This window comes from Macaca nemestrina, chromosome 10 (assembly GCF_043159975.1).
Source record: "Macaca nemestrina isolate mMacNem1 chromosome 10, mMacNem.hap1, whole genome shotgun sequence".
Taxonomy (NCBI): Eukaryota; Metazoa; Chordata; class Mammalia; order Primates; family Cercopithecidae; genus Macaca; species Macaca nemestrina.
The window spans coordinates 76,295,067-76,309,976 of NC_092134.1; the positions used below are offsets into that span (position 1 = coordinate 76,295,067).

Consider the following 14,910-nt stretch of genomic DNA (forward strand, 5'->3'; position numbering starts at 1 on the left):
CTTAAAGGACAAGCAGACTCAGGGACTGCAAAAGCATGACAGGGACCCTTGGGGCCCTTTTTAAGAGTGGACACAGCAGAAGGAGAGATAGGCTCCCCTCTGAGATAGGTGAGAGGGGGGTTTTCGAAAGGGAACCACATGATATAGCTAAGGGAACAGAGTTGGGGGAGGATGCTCAAGGGGGCGGGGACAGAGCCTGCAGGAATCTGAATTTTCAACCCTATGGGGGTGGGGCAGCAAGGGCCTCCCAAACCCAAACCGAGAGGTTTTCATTGAATTTTATGTATTTTGGGTGTTGCCCGGTGGCTCCTTCCTGAGGCTCAGACACATTTTTGTCATTCCTGAGTCTGGGCCTCTGCTTTGCGGCCTGGACAGACAGACAGACAGGGTGGCTTGGACAGCCAGGGGAGGGGAAGGGTCTCCGCTTCCATTCTGAGTCAATATTGACGCAGCAGGACATTAGCCTGACCCGTGACCTCCCCCACCAGCTTTTCCTTTCCCCACAAATAAAAGCCAGACCCCTAGAAGGCCTCCAGAGGTCACCATATCACTCACCAGGCATTTCTAAGCCTCCCCTCCTTCTCCCCCCACCCCAGCCACACACGGCTTATGCTCACCAGAGTAAAAGCTCCAAGCTCTTGACTCACTCCTTACATTTTTCTCCAGTTCTTAGGCTCCTGGTCAGGAGGAAGTTCTGCCAGAAGTCTAACCTCCCTCCTTCCTTCTGAAATACCTCCTTTCTCCCTCCTAGCCCACAAAGGGTATCAAGTTCTTTTCTTCCAGAAACATTCTCTCCAAAACCTATTCCCCAAATTAGTGGAGGGGGAAGAAGAAAGAGGAAGTCGGAGGAAAGTGGAGAGGAAACTTTTGGTGCTGAACTGGACACTGGGTCTGGCCAGGAAGGGGGAAAAATAGCCAAAACAGAGGGGAGGGAGCTAGGGGGTAAGTGGGAAAGCCTCAAGAGACTCTTGCTCCCAAGAAGCTTTTGGGATACCAAGAGGCCTAGATGTGGGTAAATGAAGATAGGCAGAGAAAAATAAGACAAGTTACAGAGACGCAGAAAGAAGGGCAGATAATGTCACAAAGGTTTGGCAGTAAGAGATGAACCGAGAGGGTGAGAGACAGAGTTTCTAAAAAGCCAAGACAGTGCACACTAATGAGAGACAGACAGAAAGACAGACAGACAGGCAGAAAAGCCAGGAAGGGGGCTCAGTCCAGAAATTGCCAAGGCGATGACACAGTTGTCCTGGGATGAACCCAGAGAATGACTACTCCATTGGGCCTAGGGTAGGGTGGGAGCAAGATCTGTCCTAGCTTGGAGAGACAGTGTCGGTCCTAGGCAGTGCCGGATGCAAGGGAGACCCAGAATAGGGACCACTACCACCCCTGGAGTCAGAAGGGTAGAAAGGAGGAAGGAAAATGGAGGTCTTCCATCAGGGAAGCTAAGGCCTGGGGGGAGAGGCTCTCATTTCCCTTGGGGGAGCAAGAGGGACCACTCTCCACATAAACCCCTCACCTCCTTCCCAGGGAGGGTTTATATTGGTGCCTGAGGCCATCGCACCGGAAACACTCCAAAGCCAACTGCTTCCTTCTCCAAACAATGCAGGATCCTGCTAACCAGGCTGAAATCTGGGACAGAAGGGGGAGGCAGGTTCTCTACCGCTCAAATCCAGCACCACCAAGTCACGGGCCTTCCCACAGTACCGTTCAACTGCACCCAGATGCCTCAAGAGCAATAAGCCCACACCCAGAGCTGGAGGACCTGAAAGGTAGAGAGTCTAAGGAGCAAGGAGGACCCTGAGAAGAGAGTACTGGGAGGGAATAAAACTAGGCTTTGGGGTTCTGATGTGCAAGGGCTCACACTGCAGCAGGAGGAGAGAGAGTTAGACTTGAGTAAGGAAGGGCTTCCCAAAAGGTAAGGAAGGGGTTTTGAAGAATGGGGGCATCTGGACAGGAACTGACTGGCCAGAACCTGGGCTGTCATCCTTTGGGAGGCTCAGTGATGGAAGGGTGGTTGAGGGTTAAAAAAAAAAAATGGAGAAAATGAAGAGAGGAGAGAGAACAAGAGAACAAGATCGGAAGAAAAAGATGTCTAGTGAAGCAGCCCTAAACATCAAAATATCCCTCCAACCCCAAAATGAATTTCTTACACATTCTTGCTTTAAAAGACAGTGAGGCAAAGGGAGACGTTTAGGATGTGAGTCTGATCAGGGAGAAAGGAGTTTGGAACTCTCTCTGGGATCCAGGACGCTAACACCCCAGCTTCGTAACTCACTTCCACTGTACCTACTCTAGTAACTGGTAATATGCTGGCTCAAGGGGGTGGGTGGAGAAAGGTCAGGAAAAAGGGAGGGAGGAAGTCAGCCTTATTCTCTGAGCTGTATCTGTCTGGGGGTACCCTCCCCACTAGAAAATGTTCCCCAATCTCAGCAGGGCCCTCAATAGTCCCTCTTCCCATTCTCCACCCCATCTTTCTCCAATCTCTCCAGCAGCAGGTACACTCAATTTTGTCACTAGTGGGGAGTGATGTTACTCCCCAAAGGGCAGGGGACCCCGGAGGCAGATTCAGACATAGAAGAGAAAGTAGAAGAGGTAGGAAAGCCCCTAGGATTGCTGCCCTGGAGAGAAAGCAGCAAGGCTGTGATAGCAGGAGGAAGATTACATACTAAGTCAGGTGAGCTGGGTCATTTTCATTCTCTGGAAAGTAAACAAGAAAGTTCAGTGTTGATGGACCCCGAGGCAAGAGGGCAGGGGTTAGGGATAAGGGATCCTCTAGGCTGCCTCTGGATGGAGTTGAACTTACATTTCTGTGCAATTCTCCTTTCTCACCACCCTGTACCCAAGAGTGAGGAGCTGATTATTTATATTCCCACTCCCAAGGCAGAACCACTGGTGTGTGTTTCGGGAGGGGTCCTCTCCTGGGGTTTCAGATAGTTTGATCTGAGCTGGAGATACAGAGGGGGTATGGGTGAACATTTTAAGAAAGGGTAGGGAGATAAGGAGAACATGTCCAGTCTCTCTCTTCCACTAACTTGGTGTGGCAAATAGAACTCCTTTAGGGCCCTGGGAGTGACACTATCTGGGGTCCCTTCCTGACCTTCCTTGCTCTCCACAGAAACCCTCTTGCTTCTGCCTAACTTTAGCCACCCTCCTTCATGGGACTTCTGATGGGTCTCTCTCTCTCTCAGTTTTTTTTTCTATTCCTCTCAGAAGTGGTTGCAACGCCAATCTCCCTGCCTCAGTTTCCCTTCTCACCTCACAGGGCTGAAAACAAGAGAAAAACACATGATAATGACAGGAGTTATGCACAGATAATGACTGGCTGTGCGATGTGTGGAGGATATTCAGGCAAAGCTCCTCTCCTACTCCGGGGCAGATAATTGGTGGGGTGGGGGTGGGGGGTAGACAGTCCCCAAGAGGGCACAACTGAGGGCCACTAAATATGTTTTTTGGGGGCACAGCTGCTTCCTGACCCTGTAAGTCTCCTCCCCCAATTGAAGCAAGTTAGGGAGAGGGAGGGAGATAATCTGGTTTGAGAAAAACTTTCCCAATCCCACTCTGGCAGGACAGAGGAGGGGGTGTATGATGGTATTGGGCCCAGTTTTGTCTTTGGATGAGAGGGCTAAGATGACAGGAAGGGATGAGATCCCACCCCGTCTCAAATCAGGGACCTAGCCCAGCCCAACCCCATGACCCCAGCTTAACGCTTAAAGCTTGGGCAAGACTTGAACCAGTGACTCAAAAGTAAGAGAAAAAAAACAGCTGACAAGAAAAGGGAAGAGAGGCACCCCATTTCCCCAAAAGGATGCAGTTCTAGCCTAAGCCTAACTGCAATATACAAAATGTGTATACATGGGATTTTGGGCTTGGAGGGGTGCAGGGAATAAACCCATTTACTAAAGGAGTGTGGGGGCACAGTCATAATCCCCATCCAACCTCCAGCTCTCCTTCCAATCCAACTGTGATGAAGCCAGAAGTCAGGGAGAAGGCAGCCTCCCCCACCCTCCTACCCCAGCATTCCAGGCCATTCTCCAGTCCCCTTCCCCAATGATGACATCTGACGTTTTTTCATCTCAAAGCTCCCAGGAATTAAGAAGGAAAATTCAAAGTCACATAGTATGGCGAGCTCCCCCTCTCTGCCCCCCAACACAGCCCTACCCCAGGCCACTGACAGAGGCCCTGAGAGGGGGAAGAGCCCACTTCAGCACCCAGGCCTCCAGCCGGGGCTCTGGGGTCCATTTCAGCCCAAGCAGGGGGCCCTCCCTCTCCCCATCCACAGCCTTCCCGGGCCTGCCTGCCCTGTGCCCAGCAGGGTACCCCTGGCCTGGCTCCCCCTTCGAGCTACAGAGGTCACTGCAAAAAGCCCCCCCACCCCACCCCCACCCCCTTTTGCAGCCGAACATTGCAAATCCGGATTCCTTCACAATTCAGATGGGGGGTGGGGGGGTTGGAGGATGTAGGGGAGGCGGAGGCCCTCCCCGAACAGAGATAGGAAAAGAAGGCCTCTCCTCCCCAGGATCAGAAAAATGGGGATCCCTCTTCTCTGTACCCAGGCCTCTGGTCTTTGTTTGTGCTGGGGGGCCCCGGAAGCATCATTTGCCCAGGGCCCCCATCCCCCAAATCGGACCCCCATCCCCGCCCCCAGTCGGGCCGCTGCTGTGTCAGCTGGACTGGGATAACAAAAGGCACCCCCTCCCGCGTCTCCCTTCCCCATCCGTATGCAGGAGTGGGGGCTGGGGAGAGGGTGCCCCCAGGGGTCCAAGGGGGACGCGGAATCTCACTCACCGTCGATAGCGGCCGCGACCAGAGCTGAGAGCAGGGGCAGCAGCAGGAGCAACGGCGGGGTCAGCATGGTGTGGGCTGATGCAAGCAGCAGCCCCTTCCCCTCTGGTCCTGCTACTTCTCTCCTTCACCCCCCCAATTGGGGGGTCCCCCTTTTCCTCCTTTCCCCCTCCTCCTTCTCTATTCTTATTCTTTCCTTCGGCAAAGCGCACCAGGGGCGTGGGTGAAGAGGTAGAGTTCCGAGCCCCTTGGGGAGGGCCTGCTGACTGGGGTGCGCCCCTGCCCCCAAATCCAAACCCTTCACCCCACCCCCCCGCTTCACTCCTCGCTGCTCTTTCCCCCTCCCCGGGCGAAGCTCACAGCCCCATCTCGGAGCCGCCTCCGGCTGCAAAAATGCACAATTGGGAGGAGGCGGGGAGGGGGGTGGGGGGCGTGGACCGGGTAGGGGAGCCTTTCAAGGGGGCTTGATGGAGCTCTGGGGGTTCCCCTCGTTTCCGCCTCCTCAGTGCATGGGCCTGGAGCTCGCACCGCTGTTCCCCGGACTGAAGTGCCGAGGAGGGGGCTGATGGGGGAGAGGGAGGGGACGGGTAGAGGAGGGAGGGAGGGAAGGGGCGGGGAAAGAAAAAAGGTTGGTGGGGGGGGGGAGAAAGAGCTACGCGGCAATCCAGTGAGTGCGCATGCGCCGGTTTGACGCGCTGCCCGGGGGAGGGGGACGCGGACCCGCGACAGGGTTAGGAGTTCTGGAAAGCGGTCCGAGCGTGGGGATCCCGAGGACTCGCTAGCTAGTTTGGGGCCTGGGGCGCCCTCTCCCCTGGCTGGACCCTCATCCCTGGTGCTCCAGAGAGCTGAAGGGGCCGAGGGTGGGATTGGGCAGTGGGCGGAGAGCTGAGCGGCTCCCCTTTGAAACTCAGTGTCATACTCTAGATTTCAGGCTCCCTCCGGGGGCGTCCGGGACTCGGTGGTCTGGGCCGAGGCCCGATTTTCTAGGGGAACCCTGAAGGTGCCTCCTCTGCCCGGGGTGGGGACAGGGGCAGCCAGTCCGCGGGGAAGGTGCAGGGAAAGGCTGAGCTTTGATTTGGAGACTTTGGAAGACCGGACTGGGATTGGGGCCTGCGGAGGAGGGGGCGGGGTGGGGGAGGGACCGAGAGGACCCGCCCCCACCTTGCTCCAGGGATCGGAGTAAACAGGGACACCCGCGGGGACACGCCGGAGCTTGTCCTCCCGCGTGGGACTCGGGGATGGAGCCCACCTTAGTACCCGCCCACCCTGCTCGCCCAGCCCTGGGCACGGGAGGGGCAGGCCCTGGTTTGGAGGGAGGTGAGTCACCAGCGGGTGGGGTTGAGGAAGGGCCACCCCCTTTCGCCCAAGAAGCCGGGGCTCATTTATTTTTCTGCTTTTTTTTTTTTTTTTTTTAAATACCTTCTGACTGGTTTGCCATCAATTCAGAGTTGTAGATTCCTAGAGCCAGGATTTGGAATAAGATGAGGGACTCTGGACCTTCATTTCCAGGCCTCGGGTTCCAAGAAGGTGTCTGCTGAGTGCCGGACCTTTGTCCCCAGGCTCAGCCCACACGGGAATGATACTTTGCAGAAGGCAGGCGCCGGGCGGTTCCCAGGGGCCAGTGAACGTGCTTCTGGCCACTGCCCCCTTCTGGGCGGCGTTTTATGGCTGTTCCCTTAGTGTCTGACTTTCTGGGTGTCTGCATGTCAGAGTTCAAGGAGCCGGGCAGACGACGTCGGCTGCCAAAAATTGACGCTGGAGAGGAGGGACGATTCCCCCTTTTACGTTCTAGTCACAGAAAGATCCCCACTCCAGTCTGTCCTTGGCAGAAACAGGAGCAGCACAAAGGACTTGCCTCCTAATGACAGTGATCTCAACCTTTAGCTTCTTCCAGCCGGCTTTGCTCAGCGCCGTGGCCACCTGCCTTTAGTCTCCCGGGCTAGAAACCTCAGACTTTTTGCCAACTCAAGGGGGCCTTTCCTTCCTATATCCAATCTTGCCAGCCTATGCTCCAGGCTTGTCGTTTTTTTCCTTTGAAATATATCTCAGATTTCCTCCATTTCCACTGCTGGAGAGTTGCTCCAGGCAAGAATAGGGTCTTATTTCTCCTTTTATCCAGCTCCCATAGCCCAACACAGTGTGAGACGCACTGTGGGGACTCACCAAATGCCTCTGAGGTTTCTCCCAGGGCCCCTCCCAGTATTGGGATTCAAGTGAAATCAGGTTGAAACAGACTTGGGACAGCTTGACAGCTTTGAAAGGAAAATGGTATCTGGAGCAACCACATGTAGCCTGAGAGGGCTTGAAGGGGCTTTCCTCCCTCCCCCTACCCATCTGTCAGGTGACTCTTCCAAAAACTGCTCTCCCTGTGTCTCTTCCTTGCTGGGGAAACTCTAGTGGGTGTCTATAGACCAGAGTCAAATGTGAACTCCTCTTCAGTCATGGTCTTCCAAAACCTGGCCTCAGTCGGCATGCACTTCTCACTTGCAACCTCCTATCCCCTGCTATATCCTGAATGTGAATGTGTATTAACTTTATATTGTTAAAAAAAAAAAAAAAAAAAAAGTAATACCTTGTGGTTAAAAAAAGTACAGGAAGGTACAAAGTAAAAGGAAACTTGATGCTCTCCACACCCCCATTTTTCAGCTGCACCCTTAGAGTAACTTCTATTAACAGTTCTTCAGGTCTCCCCTACCAGCAGAATTTCCCCCCCACACCCTGCCCCCAGAGTCTTGCCCTGTTGCCCAGGTTGGAGTGCAGTGGCCTTATCTCGGCTCACTACAACCTCTGCGTCCCAGGTTTGGCAATTCTCCTGCCTTGGCCTCCCGAGTAGCTGGGATTACAGGCACACGCCTATGCCCAGCTAATGTTTTTGTATTTTTGGTAGAGACGGGATTTCACCATATTGGCCAGGCTGTTCTCGAACTCCTGACCACGTGATCTCCCCTCCTCAGGCTCCCAGAGTGCTGGGATTACAGGTGTGAGCCACCGTGCCCGGCCAGGAGAGTTTTTAAAACAGTAACATACAGGCCAGGTGTGGTGGCTCATGCCTGCAATCCCAACACTTTGGGAGGCCAAGGCAGGCAGATCACTTTTCAGGAGTTCGAGACCAGACTGGCCAACATGGCAGAACCCCATCTCTACTAAAAATACAAAAATGAGCCAGGTATGGTGACGCACACCTGTAATCCCAGCTACTGGGGAGGCTGAGGCACGAGAATCGCTTGAACCCAGGAGGTGGAGGTTGCGGTGAGCCGAGGTCGTGCCACTGTACTCCAGCCTGAGCAACAGAGGGAGACCCTCTCTCAAATAAATAAATAAATAAATAGATAGATAAATAAATAAATAAAACAGTAATATACAAATATAAGTGAATATCCTTTAAAACCACAAAGGGGCCGGGCACGGTGGCTCAAGCCTGTAATCCCAGCACTTTGGGAGGCCGAGACGGGCGGATCACGAGGTCAGGAGATCGAGACCATCCTGGCTAACGGTGAAACCCCGTCTCTACTAAAAAATACAAAAAAACTAGCCGGGCGTGGTGGCGGGCGCCTGTAGTCCCAGCTACTCGGGAGGCTGAGGCAGGAGAATGGCGTAAACCCAGGAGGCGGAGCTTGCAGTGAGCTGAGATCTGGCCACTGCACTCCAGCCTGGGTGACAGAGCGAGACTCCGTCTCAAAAAAAAAAAAACCACAAAGGAACTCATATGATATATACTGTTCTGTAAGTTGCCTTTTTTTCAATTAACTTAGCTTGATCCCTTTCCACATTGCATGAACGCATTTAGCTTACCCTTTTATCTTGGCTACTTGGAATCTCCTTGCTTGGATGTTCCATAATTTGCTGGTATTGTTGGGCACTTGGGTTATTTCCAGCAGGTGAACTGCTCAGGGTATGTCTGTAAGGTGAGAGAATGCATATTTATGTCTGTTTTTTTTTTGAGACGGAGTTGCACTTTTGTTGCCCAGGCTGGAGTGCAGTGGCATGATCTCGGCTCACTGCAACCTCTGCCTCCCAGGTTCAAACTATTCTCCTGCCTCAGCCTCCCGAGTAGTTGAGATTACAGGCGCCCGTCACCATGCCTGGCTCATTTTTGTATTTTTAGTAGAGACGGGGTTTCTCCATGTTGGCCAGGCTGGTCTCAAACTCCTGACCTCAGGTGATCCACCCACCTTAGCCTCTCAAAGTGCTGGGATTACAGGTGTGAGCCACCTCGCCCTGCTGAGAATGCATATTTCTACCTGAGCCATTGATTATACAGTTCCCCTGCTCCTCTACCCTCCTCAGAAAAGCCCTCCTGTTATTCTCGCTCTGCCCATCTCTCCTGTTCCAAACTTGTATTCAGGATAGCTTCAGTATCCAGAGTGTAGCACTTTATTACTTTATTTTGTGGGCTCTATATCCACCACTAGACTATATACTCCTTGAGGGCAGGAACCATGTCTTTTTCTTCTTTGTTTCCACCCAGCGTGAGAGGCTCTTGATTGGTAAAAGGAATGTTAGGACTAGAATTGCCTTCCCTGGAACAGGATGTGACTTCAAGCATCTTCTTCCCTCTATTTCTCCTATAGCATTCATTGTTTGATCCTCTCTGCCTCAGCGCCTTCTCTTCCTCCCCACATCTGTTCTTAAGAGGCATTTTCTTGGGTTGGGATTATAACCAAAATAGTAGGGAATCATGGAGGAATTCTCTGCAATTCATGATTGATACCTGGAATGGTGGTTAGGGCAAAGAAGCTAGTGTGGGGAAAGGGTATCTCCTTTTTCAGGCCGCTCAGCAAATTACAAAATACTCCCTTTTCTAAGTATAATAGGGCCTGGGCTGGGGCATTAATTGGGCAGCTCTGGAACAGAATGTCAAGCCAGAGGCTAGCACCACCTAGTGGTCAGTTAAGGAAGTGTGCGTAGGAAGGGTATCTCGGAAAAGTCTGACGGCAGACGGAGAGAGGGAGAAGGACCGGTATTTATTGAGCGCTTACCATGTCCCAGGCCCACGCAGTGGACTTTATTTACAGTATCAGCTCACTTAAGTCTACCTTTTGTCATGGGTGTTATTTCCAGTGTGTATAAGAAAACAGAGGCCGGGCGCGGTGGCTCAAGCCTGTAATCCCAGCACTTTGGGAGGCTGAGACGGGCGGATCACAAGGTCAGGAGATCGAGACCACCTGGCTAACATGGTGAAACCCTGTCTCTACTAAAAAATACAAAAAATTAGCCGGGAGAGGTGGCGGGCGCCTGTAGTCCCAGCTGTTCCGGAGGCTGAGGCAGGAGAATGGCATAAACCCAGGAGGCGGGGCTTGCAGTGAGCTGAGATCCGGCCACTGCACTCCAGCCTGGGCGACAGAGCGAGACTCCGTCTCAAAAAAAAAAAAAAAAAAAGGCCGGGCGCAGTGGCTCACGCCTGTAATCCCAGCACTTTGGGAGGCCGAGACGGGCGGATCACGAGGTCAGGAGATCGAGACCATCCTGGCTAACCCGGTGAAACCCCGTCTCTACTAAAAACTACAAAAAACTAGCCGGGCGAGGTGGCGGGTGCCTGTAATCCCAGCTACTCGGGAGGCTGAGGCAGGAGAATGGCGGGAACCCGGGAGGTGGAGCTTGCAGTGAGCTGAGATCCGGCCACTGCACTCCAGCCCGGGCGACAGAGCGAGACTCCGTCTCAGAAAAAAAAAAAAAAAGAATCTTCTGAGAGAGTAAGGAATCTGCACCAAATAATGGTGCAGATCCAAGCCCGGATTTCATTCACTTAATAAAAATATTAGAGGCCGGGCGCGGTGGCTCACGCCTGTAATCCCAGCACTTTGGGAGGCCGAGGCGGGCGGATCACAAGGTCAGGAGATAGAGACCACGGTGAAACCCCGTCTCTACTAAAAATACAAAAAAGAGCCGGGCGCAGTGGCGGGCGCCTGTAGTCCCAGCTACTCGGGAGGCTGGGGCAGGAGAATGGCGTGAACCCAGGAGGCGGAGCTTGCAGTGAGCCAGGATCGCGCCACTGCACTCCAGCTTGGGCGACAGAGCAAGACTCCGTCTCAAAATAAATAAATAAATAAATAAAAATATTAGGTACCTTGTATAAGCAAGTACATTGCTAGGCACTAGGGATAAGAAAGGGAAACACACAGTCTCAGCCTTCAAGAAGCTTGCAGGTTAGCTGAGTGCTCAACAAGTGACAGACAATGACAACACAGTCAGTACCTTAACACCCATGATGAAGGCATGCACAGAAGGGCATGGGAACCCAGGAAGGATACCTCTTCCAGGCAAGGTGGTCAAGAGAGAAAGCAGCAGGTGATGCCAAGCTAAATGTTGAATGAGAGGAAGAAAATGACAACTGATAACGAAAAGAAAGGGTGTTTTAGGCTGGATGGTAGGCAAAGGCATTGGAGGCATGAGAAGTTTAAAATATGTGAAGAACATCAAATATGGTATGATAGCTGAAGTTTAAGGTACTTTGAGAGGAGGGATAGATGAAGTATCAGAAAGCCTAATCACAAAGCGTGATGTTAGCCACAGTAAGGACTTAGAATTTTTTTCTAAAAGTAGTGTAGAGCCAGTTGAGAAATTGGTGAAGTCCTTAATGCATGAGCGATAGAGCTGGAGAGGAAGAGGATTCAGAAACAATTAAAAAGTAGGATCTAGTATACTAACCAGTTAACTGTATAGGCCTAAAGATAGTGACAGAGAATTCTGAGTCTAGAAAATTTGGCTCACATTAGAATCACCTGGGGAGTTTTTTGTTTTTTTTTTTTTGAGACGGAGTCTCGCTCTGCCACCCAGGCTGGAGTGCAGTGGCCGGATCTCAGCTCACTGCAAGCTCCACCTCCCGGGTTTACGCCATTCTCCTGCCTCAGCCTCCCAAGTAGCTGGGACTATAGGCGCCCGCCACGTCGCCCGGCTATTTTTTTTTTTTTTTTTTTTTTTTGTATTTTTAGTAGAGACGGGGTTTCACCGTGTTAGCCAGGATGGTCTCGATCTCCTGACCTCGTGATCCGCCCGTCTCGGCCTCCCAAAGTGCTGGAATTACAGGCTTGAGCCACAGCGCCCGGCCTTTTTTTTTTTTTTTTTTTTGAGACGGAGTCTCGCTCTGTGGCCCAGGCTGGAGTGCAGTGGCCGGATCTCAGCTCACTGCAAGCTCCGCCTCCCGGGTTCACGCCATTCTCCTGCCTCAGCCTCCCGAGTAGCTGGGACTACAGGCGCCCACCACCTCGCCCGGCTAGTTTTTTGTATTTTTTTAGTAGAGACGGGGTTTCACCATGTTAGCCAGGATGGTCTCGATCTCCCGACCTCGTGATCCGCCCGTCTCGGCCTCCCAAAGTGCTGGGATTACAGGCTTGAGCCACCGCGCCCGGCCCACCTGGGGAGTTTTTAAAAATCCCAGTGCTGTGGTGGCATGCATCTGTAGGCCCAGCTACTCAGGAGACTAAGGTGGGAGGATGGCTTGAGCTCAGGAGGTTGAGGCTGCAGTGAACCATGATCATGCCACTGCACTCCAGCCTGCGTAACAGAGTGCAACCCTGTCTCAAAAAGAAAAATAAATGTATCAGTGCTGGAGGATTTATGCTACTTGATTTCAAGACTTGTAAGCGACAGTAATCAAGACTATGTGGTGCTAGCATGAGAACTGATAAACAGATCCATGAAACAGAATAGAGAACCAGAAATAGACTTACAATCATTTGATTTCTTAAATAAAAATTATATATGCATTTATTATTTTATAATGTTACTTTTATACACTTTGATCTTGGAATTATTATTTTTCATTTGATTAGTTTTCTATGCATCTATCATTTTTCCCAAATATCTCAACATAATTTTTAAAAATCAGATGGTTGTTCGATTTCTTATTGCAATTCCTTTGTGTTTACCACCCCTCCACCCTGCTCATCCCTATCTCACCCTGTGCAACTTCTGCATTCTTGCTTCAATGTTGACTAGGCACAGCCTTTGTTTTTCTTTTTAAGACAGAGTTTTGCTCTTGTTGCCCAGGCTGGAGTCATAGCTCACTGCAGCCTCAACCTCCCAGGCTTAAACTCTTCTCCCCTGTCAACTTTCCAAGTAGCTGGGACTACAGGCACATGCCACCATGCCTGGCTTCAGCATCCATTCTTAAATTCCTCTTCACCATTGATCTGGAATTTTACTCGGAGCTGGAACCTGTCTGAGACCAGACTATTGGAAGTCTCTTACTGCTGGAGGATGGTATCGCTGGGAAAGCCCCACTCCCACACCCAGGAACGCAGGATCCATCTCAGTGCAACTGTTCTCAGCTCTCTACTTGTCTGGGGTACCACACTTCTCAACTGGATTCTGTACTTCTCATAAAGGTATTTTGATCAGCAAATTGTTAAGTCTGTGTTTCTGCAAGGGGATGAGAGGTGGGACTTCCTATTGCACCAACTTGCTGACCCCACTGTAAAGGTCATTTGATTTTGACAAAGATGTCAAAGCCAGCCAGTGGAGAAAGGAATGTCTGTTCAATAAATAGTTCTGGAACAACTTCACATCTATATAGGAGAAATAAATGAACCTTGACCCCTACCTCCCACCATATGCAAAAAATTAATTCAAGATTGATTACAGGCCGGGCCTGGTGGCTCACACCTGTAATCCCAACACTTTGGGAGGCTGAAGCGGGCAAATCACCTGAGGTCAGGAGTTCAAGACCAGCCTGGCCAACATGGTGAAACTCTGTTTCTACTAAAAATACAAACCTTAACAGGCCAGGCATGGTGGCTCACACCTGTAATCTCAGCACTTTGGGAGGCCAAGGTGGGTGGATCATCTGGGCTCAGGAGTTCAAGACCAGCCTGGCCAACATGGCAAAACCCTGTCTTTACTAAAAATACAAAAATTAGCTGGGTGTATTGGTGCATGCCCGTAATCACAGCTACTCAGGAGGCTGAGGCAGGAGAATCGCTTGAACCTGGGAGATGGAGGTTGCAGTGAGCTGAGATCACACCACTGCACTCCAGCCTGAATGACAGAGCAAGACTCTGTCTCAAAAAAAAAAAAAAAATTAATTTAAAAACATAGGCTGGGTGTGATGGCTCACACCTGTTATCCCAGCACTTTGGGAGGCCGAGGTGGGCGGATCACGAGGTCAGGAGATCGAGACCATCCTGGCTAACACGGTGAAACCCCGTCTCTACTAAAAATACAAAAAATTAGCTGGGCGTGGTGGCGGGCACCTGTAGTCCCAGTTACTCAGGAGGCTGAGACAGGAGAATGGCGTGAACCCGGAAGGCAGAACTTGCAGTGAGCCGAGATCACACCACTGCACTCCAGCCTGGGTGTCACAGTGAGACTCCTTCTCAAAAATAAATAAATAAAATAAAATAAAAATACAAAAATTAGCTGGATGTGGTGGTGAGCGCCTGTAATCCCAGCTACTCAAGAGGCTGAGGCAGGAGAATTGCTTGAACCCAGGAGGTAGAGGGTGGAGTGAGCCGAGATCACGCCACTGCACTCCAGCCTGGGTGACAGAGTGAGACTCCGTCTAAAAAAAAGATTGATTATAGACCTAAACTACAAATGCTAAAATCATAAAGCTTTTAGGCAAAAACACAGAGTATCTTCATAACTCGGAGGAAAGCAATCCCTTCTTAAGCTATAGAAAGCAATAACATAAAATAAATTTCTTGATAAGTGAAACGTCAAAATAGAAAACTTTTGCTCGTCAAAAGACATCGTTATCGTGCAATCCCAGCACTTTGGGAGTCTGATGTAGAAGGACTGCTTGAGGCCAGGAGTTTGAGACCAGTCTGGCCAAAAAAGCTAGACTCTGTCACTACAAAAAATTTTTAAAATGAGCTGAGTGTGGTGGTGTGCACCTGTAGTCCCAGCTACTCCAGATCCTGAGAAAAGACGATTGCCTGAGCCCAGGAGTTAGAGGCTGCAGTGAGTTATGATTGTGCCACTGCACTCCAGCCTGAGTGACAGAGTGAGACCCTGACTAAAAAAAAAAAAAAAAATGTTATTATGAACGTGAGTAAGTCAAATAGATAGACAAAACATTGATCTGAGAAGGGACAAAGGAATGTGAGATATATTAAAAATTCCTATAGTATAGTAATAAAATGACAGCCCAATGAATGGACAATAAGCATATGAAAGGTACTCGAGGCC

At 51.1% G+C, this 14,910-nt stretch overlaps 1 protein-coding gene across 1 annotated transcript in view; it reads right to left on the bottom strand.

Moving 5' to 3' along the window:
- LOC105474116 (LDL receptor related protein 1) overlaps window positions 1-5,352 on the bottom strand; it is an 85,672-nt gene extending 80,320 nt beyond the window's left edge. The window contains exon 1 of the mRNA XM_011728505.2: window positions 4,786-5,352. Coding sequence (XP_011726807.2) covers window positions 4,786-4,852 — 67 coding nt within the window. The 5' untranslated portion in view covers window positions 4,853-5,352. The remainder of the gene's footprint in view (window positions 1-4,785) is intronic.
- Window positions 5,353-14,910: the final 9,558 nt, after the last annotated feature.